General features: G+C 31.8%; 1 protein-coding gene across 1 annotated transcript; it reads left to right on the forward strand.

Moving 5' to 3' along the window:
• Positions 1 to 5685: 5685 nt before the first annotated feature.
• LOC122585702 (4-coumarate--CoA ligase-like 1) lies at positions 5686 to 8507 on the forward strand. Its single transcript, XM_043757825.1, has 5 exons — positions 5686 to 6114; positions 6284 to 6859; positions 7143 to 7487; positions 7562 to 7629; positions 8134 to 8507. Exons 1-5 carry the CDS (start codon positions 5686 to 5688, stop codon positions 8366 to 8368), a joined length of 1653 nt encoding a protein of 550 aa, XP_043613760.1. The 3' UTR covers positions 8369 to 8507.
• The last annotated feature ends 2781 nt before the right edge of the window (positions 8508 to 11288 follow it).

Raw genomic sequence — 11288 nt, forward strand, 5'->3', positions numbered from 1 at the left:
AAAAAAGTATACTTCTAGAACATTAAACACATACATTATTTCATCTATTAAAATGTTTATTCGTAAACAATGTTCCATATGTTGAAATTTTTTTAATTAATTAAATGCTTAAAAGTTTTAAAAAAATCTTCTCAAGATGATAACTAAAAATAAATATAAATGGAGTATTCAGGGCTATAAAGTGTAAATTATTGATGGAAAACAAAAAAAATGTAAATTAATCAGACTATTTCTACAAATATTAATATAAATAAATTTAAGAATATATTTGGATAATGATTATTAGGATTTTTTAGTTACAATCAAATTAAATGACGACATAAGCGGAAGTTAATTTGATAAAATTGAACGATTTGATTGGTTAATAAGTCATTAGTTTAACTGTCTTATATTATATATTAAGATAAGATTAAAATTAAAATGAGATAAGATTAATATTTAATACAACTGCGCATTACTCACTTGTATAGTCAGATAAAACTTATACTTTGTAGTACATCTATAAGAAACAGTGATATCTTTTGAGGATGGATATCTAGAAAATATTTATAGGAGACGGAGATCTAATTTTGCACGACGATAAATGATTAAACATCATGTAATATGATGTTGTGGGGTCGATTCATAAGAAGGATAGAAAAAAGAGTTGGGATTTGAGGTAATAATGATTAAGGGATGGGTAAAATGGTAATCATGAGTCATAATGACCATCATTATGTTGAATGGGAGTCGGATGCAAATTATACATCTCTCCTTTACGTGTGCAGTCAATGAGTCAAATTAATCTCATTCCACTCTTCACCTCATACACGTTTACAAAATTCTCAGTTTATCACTGTAGTTTAACCATATGACAATGTAAATTGACTAAAATAATTAAAAAAATCATCATTGACTATTATAGTTACCATCTTAAACTTTTATATCAGTATGACTTTGATAAATTAATCGTTAACTGGATTTTAATTGATTTTTTACATAACCGAATTGCGGGTGAGCGCCTAACATAGTTCATTTATTTATATTTATTATCAGTGTTGATGATATCTATATGTACCACGTACGTATAGTTATAAGGAAAATGAGTTATTACCAAAATTGCGATTACGTAGTTTACAAAAAGAACATCTATAATATACATTCTTTTGAGGAGACATTTTTTCCTTTGAGAAATGCGAAAAGTGAATTACTTTTGAATCTTTCTTACAACTTGACCTTAAATCTTGATTCTTGCCTATGCATTATTGCTTTTCACTTGAGTTTCATCATGTCTCCCTTATTCTTTTAAATTTGCCTTCATATACATTACAAACATAAGTAAACCTGATATATTTGATATTGTTATGAATAACCAATATTTGCTGCTATTTGCACTGATTATATATTATTGGATATGAATACAATATTACATATTAGTTTATTACATTACATTACGACATGATATACATCTAAAATTCTAAATACATGAGAAAAAGTGGGTTTAAATTGAACTTTATCATAATGAAAAGTGAAATGTTATATTCATTTTAAAAGCTTTCCTTTTATTTGAAAGCAGATATAAAATAAGCTCATGGAAATTTGGGTATGAGTTTAGGAGATTACTTTCAAGGACCTTTTAAAGGTTTCACTTTTTAATATTTGAATACTAGCCATTTATAATTTTGTATACTTTTCTTTCTCAGATATCTTATACTTTTGGGTTAGGATAGGAATACTTTTAACTTTTAAATTTCTTCTGCATGATTTAATGCTTTAAACTTTATTGTTGCTATGGTTTTATCGTCATCTTTGAAGTTTTGAACTTTCATCCGAATTTGTTGGTTTTCATTTCATAAGTACAAAACACACTTTTATTTACTCTTGTGAAACTAAATGCACTACTGTCACAGAGATGTATCAAAGAAATGCAATAATCATTTCTTTTGAAAGATATACTTCAGAATGACACTTCCATAAATTCCAAATCATAAAAAGTTGTAGAGTTTAGTGCATCAAATTATTCTATGGGAGTGTACTTGGTAACTTGGACATTTAACACCATATGTACTTGGGTCAGTAAGAATATGGCCCATATAAAAATTTATCCATTAGAGCCCATTCTGTTTAAAGGAGACAAACCTTGTCTATGAAAAAAATATGGAACTAGGTCCGTTCTTTTTTTACTTATTAGACTTAATAATTAAGAATTTAATACATTAAGTCAAATTTAATGTTCTTTTTCTGACTTAATAAACAAAAATAACCGTTAATTACCTATTTATTGCTTAATACATTCAACCAATATTTATACATTAAGTCACTTAATACATTCAGCACTTACACCATATTGTTTAGTTAGCTTAAGGGTAGAAAGGAGAAGATAGGGAAGAGAAGTTTTCCTTCCTAATCACCTCAAAAAAGAGGGGAAAACTTTTGAGACAAAAAAACAACTAAATTTTCCCTTCTAATCCTTTCCACTCCTTTCCTCTCCACACTTAAAAAAAACTTAAGAATGTATCTTATATATTTTTTCTCTCCTCTCCTTTCTTTCCCACCTTTAAATAAACTAAACAATACAGTGTTAATGACTTAAAAATAAAAAAAAGGGCCCTAAGTCACTAACTATAAAAATATCTTATAATATATATCAAACAAAATGTATCAACATTTCCCCCCTTTTTGCGAATTGTGCAATCTTACTTTTTTTTGCGAGCCAACTCCAAAACGATTCATTTTGTGAGCCAGAAAAGTCATAGCGAGTAAACTTTTTTAGTCAAAAGGGGTTCATACCAAGGATATACATATACCTCTACATTGTGAGTGACAAGTTATTGCCAATGAACCACCATCTTAATTGTTTTTATCAACAATTTTCATGTCTTTCAACCTTAAATGTTGGTAGGGGTATAAAAAAAACATTAACTAATATTTCAACTCACAAGATTCCCTCTTATATACAATAAAGTAGGGGTATTCATGGACTGGTTTGGTCTGGTTTTTGACTAAATCTCAAACCAAACCGACAATTACAGTTTTAACATTTATCAAACCAAACCAAACCAAGTATATTGTTTGACCAAACCAAACCAAACCATGTAAGTCGGTCCGGTTTGGACGGTTTTTCAAGTTTATATTTTTCCTTTTATTCTCATATAACTCTATATATAATTGTCAAGATTTATGTTAAGATCCTTAACAAACACTTAAAATTAGAAGTGTACATATCAAAAGAATTACTAGCGGGTCAAACTATTTGTTTTAATGTATTAGAACTTTATGTTAAAACTTTATTCATATGTTAATAGTAGGTATAACACCCACAAATTGAAAAAGTTTTTGTTTATATTAGAATATAATTAATTATATATTTAAAATAAAAGTTTGTTTGTTTTTATAATGAAACTCTAAGGAATTTGGAGTATAAAAGTGTTTATATTCGTAAAATGTTTAAACCTTTATAACTTTAGATAAAGTAATTTTCTTCTCGAGTTATGAAAGTATAAAGTACGGTCCGGTCCGATTTTACGCGGTTTTTTCTTTGCTAAAATTGTAACCGGACCAAATAAGCCGGTTTTTCAAAACTTAAATCACCGGACCAGACTTTAACAATTCAACCCGACCAAACCAAACCAAATAGCATGGTTTGGTCCGGATTAAGCGGTTTGACGGTTTGATGAACACCCTTACAATAAGGGGAAGTGATAATTTTACCACAAATTTTGATGCATTAACCACACTGTACATATTTTATAGCATACTGTACAAATATGTAATGTATAAGAGTGATTATTCCTAACAAAATACTGTAGTAAATTGTTTCAAATTATTTTTGAAAAGAAAATAAGCTAACGATGTAATGAAAGTAGCCCCGTTAAGATTCCACACTTTGAAATTAGATTATAGAAACTATGATAAAAAGTACTACACAAAGTATAGTTTTCGTATAATAATAACTAGCTTATTACCCGTGTAATACGTGAAATTTTTACAATTTTTTTTTTTTGCATTAGAGTAGACGACACACATGTGGTTTATCAAAACAATCACGTTTCGTTCTTTCTAATCCAAACATCACTGGCATTCATTTATATGAGGATAAGGTTCACATATAGCCATTTAACTAATTAACCGTCATCTCTGCTACGCTAACCACCCAATATGCCTCCCACGTGAGGTGTACTTATACCATTTCCACTTTTAAAGGACCAAAAATGATATTTTCTTCCTTACTCTTTTCTTCTTCATCCTTCCTCTTTTAATTCTAACACCATAAATCGTAATTGAACATTTAGATATATATATATTGAATAGATATCCAAAAATTAATAGGATTTTGTTATTTATTATAAAGCCGTTATACAAAAATAAATGTGTAGAAATACTACTAATTAGGAGATTACCAAATCTAGTCATAATACTCGTATATCTCAAAATTTAGTATGGTTTCCTTATGTAACAATTGTATTTTGGGTATATGAAGCACTTCATTCTTTCAATAATAAATGGGGTTTGCTAGATCCATACTTAATAGCAATTGATAATTTATAAAGCACTTATATTCTTGTTAGTTGGATTCTTATTAGCAATTGATAATTTATAAAGCACTTATATTCTTGTTAGTTGGATTCTTATTGCTGCTTATTGATATTTTTGTGGGGTTTTCCGATCTGGTGTTGATGATGATCATTTGATGAAGATGATGATAATTATACGATGATGATGATTTGATGAAGATGATGATGATAATTCATAGAGTAAATTGTAATTTTTGTCCCTGATGTTGGTATGTTTTGCATTTTTAGTCCCTCCACTATAAAGGGGAAAAGACAGAACTGCCCTCACGTGTGACGCACAAGCGAGCATTAATGGCATTTTTTTAACACCGTGAGGCCAAGGGACGTCGATTGCAAAAATATGCCAAATTTAAGGTTAAAATTGTAATAAATAAATGTTAGGGACGAAAAGTGAAAAAGCTATCAACTTCAAGGACGAAAAGTGTAATTTAGCCTAAACTTTATGCAAGATACTGTCCTCAGAATTGTAGAGGCCTTGAACAACAACCCGAAAGACAACCAAGGAGTCCACAGTAGTTCAACCGACAAGAGGAAGCGCGATACTGATGAACTGGAAGAGAGCCCTCTCGTTTTTAATTAATTATGACTATGACTTTGATAATGAGATATACTATAACTAGAAATTGATTATCTCTGTTTGTATCGATCTTGTCTATCTCTCTTGAACAGTTGAGTAACAATATTATTGCAAAAATCCCCTTAATAAATACTCGTACTACATATATTAATAAATTGTTCATCATAATTAGTCTATATGTTGTTTTAGGGAAATTTTAAATTCTAGATATCAGCAATTCAGCATGATCAGTGCTAGCTGCTAGTGTAAAATAAGGACTATTTTCTTTAAATATATGCTGTTATTACTTATCAGCATATATATATGATAAACCTTAATTTATAAGATAGAGTATGTTATATGAAGTACATTCCGAATGAAACGGGAAAACATGACTCAACAATCTCTAACCTAATTAAGAAGATGAGCATCACAAACATACCTTACTCCTAATCTCATCCTAATACAATATCATACAATTATGCACTCACCATTTTACACACAATACTAAATTTCTATAAATATATATGTCCCATTTATTCTATATCCATAGTAACCTTAATATACCAATTAAACATGGAAAAAACCACACAGAATATGACCAAAGATGATAAAGAAGAAATTATTTTCCGAAGCCGTTACCCATCTGTTCCCATTCCCGACAAAGTTACCTTGCCGGAGTTCGTGCTTAAGGAGTCAGAATTGTATGCCGACAACGTGGCATTCGTGGACGCCTCAACCAAGAAGTCCTACACTCATGGTCAAGTTCTTAGGGATGTGAAAAGGTTTTCAAAGGCATTGAGGTCCCTTGGCCTAAGAACAGGCCATGTTGTGGTTGTGGTACTCCCCAATGTTGTCGAGTATGCGGCTGTGGCTTTAGGCATAATGGCAGCCGGCGGTGTCTTTTCAGGCGCGAACCCTTCTAGCCATTCGTCTGAAATCAAGAAACAAGTTGAGTTAGCCGAAGCCAAACTAATTGTGACCGATGATCGTACTTATAGTAAGGTAATTTCAGTTAGCATTCTTGATTAATTCATCATGTGATTATTCTTTCACAACTCTTATAACAATATATCTTTAATATGCTAGTTAACTAAATAAAGAAGTGTACAAAACAACTTTTATGATCATTAGCATTACTTTGTATACTAATTATGGTATTAAACATTCACAGGTGAATGAATTAGGTTTACCTGTGATAGTTGTGGGCGAAGAACGAGTACAAGGTACCATATTTTGGACAGAATTGCTTGAAGCTGCCGAACGGGCCAGCAACAATGGCATCGAAATTGAAGCCAATGAAAATGATCTTTGCGCCCTTCCATTCTCATCCGGGACAACAGGACTTTCAAAGGGAGTAATGCTAACTCATAGAAATATTGTAGCCAACCTTTGCTCAACTCTTTTCAGTGTTGGACCCGACCTCATAGGCAAACTCACCATTTTAGGACTAATTCCGTACTTTCACATATATGGGCTCACTGGAATCTTGTGTGCTACACTTAGAAACAAAGGCAAAGTTGTGGTGATGGCAAGGTATGATTTGTCTATTGTTTTGAAAGCATTGATTGAACATGAAGTAACTTTTGCACCCATTGTGCCCCCGATACTCCTCGGATTAGTTAAACATCCCATCATGGAAGATCTCGCTAAGCTCAAACTTAGATCCGTTATGACAGCTGCCGCGCCTCTTGCCCCGGAAATCTATGAAGAATTCCAGAGGAAATTCCCGCAAGTTGAGGTTCAAGAGGTCCGTAAGTTTTTTTTTTTTCACGGAAAAAATGATATACTGTATTATTTAAACGACCAACTAGCAAGACGATAGAGGACTCAGAGTACAAACACCAATATCATATACGTCAATCATTTCACGTTTTGACCCATACTAAAAACTAAAATCGTTTTAATGGACTATGTTTTGGCCTTTTATCCAACTCTTAATTTTTTTTCACATTCATCTCATAATTTCAACACTTTTTTTTCACTTAACACAATATTTCATTCACTTTTAAATGATGCTTCGTATTCTGCAGGCTTATGGGATGACAGAACATAGCTGCATAACTCTAACACACGGAGATCCAAGAAAGGGGCATCACACATCCAAAAAACGATCGGTTGGCTACATACTACCGAATCTAGAAGTGAAATTCGTTGATCCTGATACTGGTCTGTCGCTACCTTCAAACACTCCCGGAGAAATATGTGTTAGAAGCCAATGTGTCATGAAAGGTTACTACAAGAATGAAGCCGAGACAGCTCAAACTATTGATGAAAAAGGATGGCTTCACACAGGCGACATTGGCTTTATTGATGATGAAGGTGATATCTTTATAGTCGATCGTATGAAAGAGCTCATCAAGTACAAAGGATTTCAAGTAAGAATTGACTAGATTAACTTTGAGCCTAATTCGGGATAAATGTCCATTTTTAACATGTTTAATGTTTACAGGTCGCACCAGCGGAGTTAGAGGGAATACTTCTAGGACATCCTTCTGTTGAAGATGCCGCGGTTGTGGGGTAACTACACTTATATTATATTTTGTTGACTTTATCTTATCTTATAGGAAATTGATATTCGTATTACAAAAAGTTGATAAATCTATCACTGTTATACATTGTATACTTGTACAGTACATGTATAGTGCGGTAGATATATGAAATTTTGTGGTACGATTATCACTAACCTATCTTACATTATTCTCGTAAGTATCTGACACAAACTAATATTGCAACAACAAAAAAAAAAGAGTTGTAACAAGTATGACAAGTATTGGTTGATTTATATAGAACCACTATCAAGGTAATTTAGGTGGTCAATAGACATGATATTTTCACAAGAGGTTTCGGATTTGAATATCATTAAGTATAACTTTAGGAATTGGTCAGGAAAAGATTCAAAAACAGTCATGGGACCTGGTTAATTACGACAAATACATTTTAATCAAAAGATTCGTTTTTCCTTAGTAACTTGGACATCGAAAATCTTATCCGTTTATCATTGTATTGATTGATTTTGTATAGGTTGCCAGATAAAGAGGCAGGGGAAATACCAGGGGCAAATGTGGTAATGAGCAAAGATGCAAAAGAAAGTGAAGAAGACATGATGAAGTATGTTGCTAATAATGTAGCACAGTACAAGAAGGTGAGAGTGCTACAATTTGTGGACAATATACCAAAATCACCCTCTGGCAAAATCATGAGAAGGCTCATTAAAGAGAAGATGTTGGAAAGTATTGCCAAATCTGCTGCCCCATAAGCTAACTACGCACAAAGTACAACAATTAATACTTTCAAGGAATAATGATCATTATATCTTTTCCCGACCTATACTTACACTGCCAATAATATATCCAAATGCATTTCTTTTTACCCTTGACTGGTGTTATACGGTTATGTGATGCTTTTTTTTTTTTTTTTTTGGAAAAGTGCATGTAGTTCTAACAGAATATGATTAATAAAACTGTTGAGTGACAAAAATTAAAAAAAATGTTATCTTAAAACATCTCAAATTCGATTTTGTTCGATAGACTATTTGATTGGAAAGTATTTCAATTTGTACAAAATCTTTTTTCTGAGACTTAAACAAAATTTTTTTTATTGTATTGAACAAAAATGACTAAAACACCTATTTGGGGAACCTTATTCGGTAAAATAAAGCTCAAAAAGATTCACAAATTAACCCGTTTCTGTCTAATACATCTTTCTTTTTTGGAAAGGCGATAATTTGTTAATAAACCAGCAAAATGCTAGTAAAAATCGTACAAATATAACTGACTTACAGATATCCCTGATGGGGTTTTTTTCACCCTTCCCTCACGGTACTACTTCGCTATCGGTCACCCAAGAGTATTTAGTTTTGCAAGTTGGTCCTTGCTAATTCACACGGGATTCCACGTGCCCCATGCTACTCGGGTCAGAGCATAAGCTAGTAATACTTTCGGCTACTGGAAATGAGAACTCATGCACAATTATAACATTAAAGAAAGGAGAACTCATTCTATTGATCCTCATTGGGAACCGTCTGCCTAGCCCGAAGTTTTATCCAAAGATCACCGGATGTTTTGATCTCGCCCATGATGCATGAGCAGTGGCGTATACTCATAGGGGTCCATTGACCACCCTTAAGAAAATTTTTGTTGTACAACCTCTATAGAAAATATCCAAGGACCCTCCTTGTAAAATAGGTATGAACACCCTTAGATTCAAAACTACTTGGAAAAAGCCAAAGAAACTTTTAGAAATCTGATTAGTTTATTCTTTCACTACAATATTATGTGATTTTTTTTTTTTTTTTTTTTGAACGGGATAATATGTGATATTGTATACAAATATTTTGCGTAATCTTCCTTTTTTTTTAAATGATATCTTTGCAATAGTACATTTTTATTTTGATGTAATCTTTTTTAAGATGGACTGACCAACTAGACCAATGTAATATTGAAATACATACATTTATTTTTTAAAACCTGTTATTTTGTGTTGTAATTTTCAAAAAAAAAAAAAAAAGGAAAATTATTAGTGAATTTATGTTAGTTTGTATTTATGACCCAACCCGACCGGACATTAAAATTTTGTATCAACCAAGCCATTGTTTCACGGTCTCAAGGACCCCAGTGTGAATCCTAGATCCGCCACTGTGCATGAGACCCCAATCTTTTTGTGCTTGAATATCAAGTCATTACGAGTCTTCTAGATTGCCCAACATGTCAATAATATTACAAATTGCACCATAGACTTCCTAAGGTTCGATTCCATGATATAATTGTGCAAAACATCACATCTTTAGTAGAGAAAACAATGAGGCAAGTGACATCAATTCTCAATACAACTCTACAACTTATTTGTAAACGGACACCCCGTAAGAATATGATTTGCCTTGTACATCTTAATCTAAATTAAACACTAGCTGTCATCATATAAATTAAACTTAGATTAGTCTTTTAGCATTAGCTCAGAGGTTGAAAGATCATCCCCCAATTAAAAGGTCTTGTGTTCAAGCCTTGAGTAGGACATATGAAGTCTCTTTATAAGGGTTTGGTTTGGGTATATACTCAGATTCAAGTTTGAGGGGGCAGAGTTTATACCTATTAATCGTCATGCCTTCGGACGGATTAATGGGGGGTTTTCCCCATCTGTTATTGAAATAGACATTTCTATTTCTATAGAGCTCTCTAGCACGGATCCGATTAAGATAACGTATAATAGACCTCCCGTTATCGAATCACGACACGAAGTTTCAAACGAAATTCACAAATTCAAAAATAACTTAAACTTAGATTAGAAAACGTTGTTCATTTACATTAAATTATAATATAAACAATTAACAAAATTCATAAAGAAAAACCAGTTTACTATAGGTTCGATATCTTTTGAAGAATATTTTCCTTGGAAAAGTAACATAAACGGTTTATTGCCCTTTATGTAAACCAAACGTTTGACTGACTGTTATTGACATAACAATGTTTTTTTCTTCCCTTCTTTTTACTGATATGAACATGATACCCGTGTGTTGCGATGGATACTATGGACAGAGATTCTCATGTTACGATTATCTTGTTTTTGGTCAATATGTAAATACTGCTTGTTTGTTAAAGAAAGAGGAAAGTGTTTGCCAAATAAGGAGAGCTATAGAATATGAAAGATCAGGGGTAAAGAATAATGGATGTGTAGGGGTAAAAAAGTAAATTTGTATGTCCTAAAAATTCTAAACTTTCAACACCACCCAATAATTTTTATAAGGAAGTATAGATAATGTTATTTTTAATAAGTTGATTATTGCAAAGATGACTATTGGGATTGTCGTTAAAAGAGAATATCATATGAAAATCTTTTAGAAATTAAATGATCATATCGTAACTAGATATGTACATAATTATCATCATAAAATAGATTATAGCTAATAGTCAGATTGTTAAAAAATAGTATATAGGGTTTTGCAAAACGAAGCTTTGTTTAGTATTTTCCTTGTATATATTACAACTTTACAAAAAGTTACAAATGACATACAATTTTTTCTTTTCAATAGATTGTAATTGTAATTATATAAGCTGTAAAAATATGAATTTAAAGTAAATTCCCTTCATTTATTAGTTGCCCGTTAAAAGAAAAAAGTTCCCCTCATTTATGATATGCACTCAATTAGACTAACCGCAACATAGGAGGGTAAGTGCGGTTCG

This window comes from Erigeron canadensis, chromosome 1, assembly GCF_010389155.1.
Source record: "Erigeron canadensis isolate Cc75 chromosome 1, C_canadensis_v1, whole genome shotgun sequence".
NCBI lineage: Eukaryota > Viridiplantae > Streptophyta > Magnoliopsida > Asterales > Asteraceae > Erigeron > Erigeron canadensis.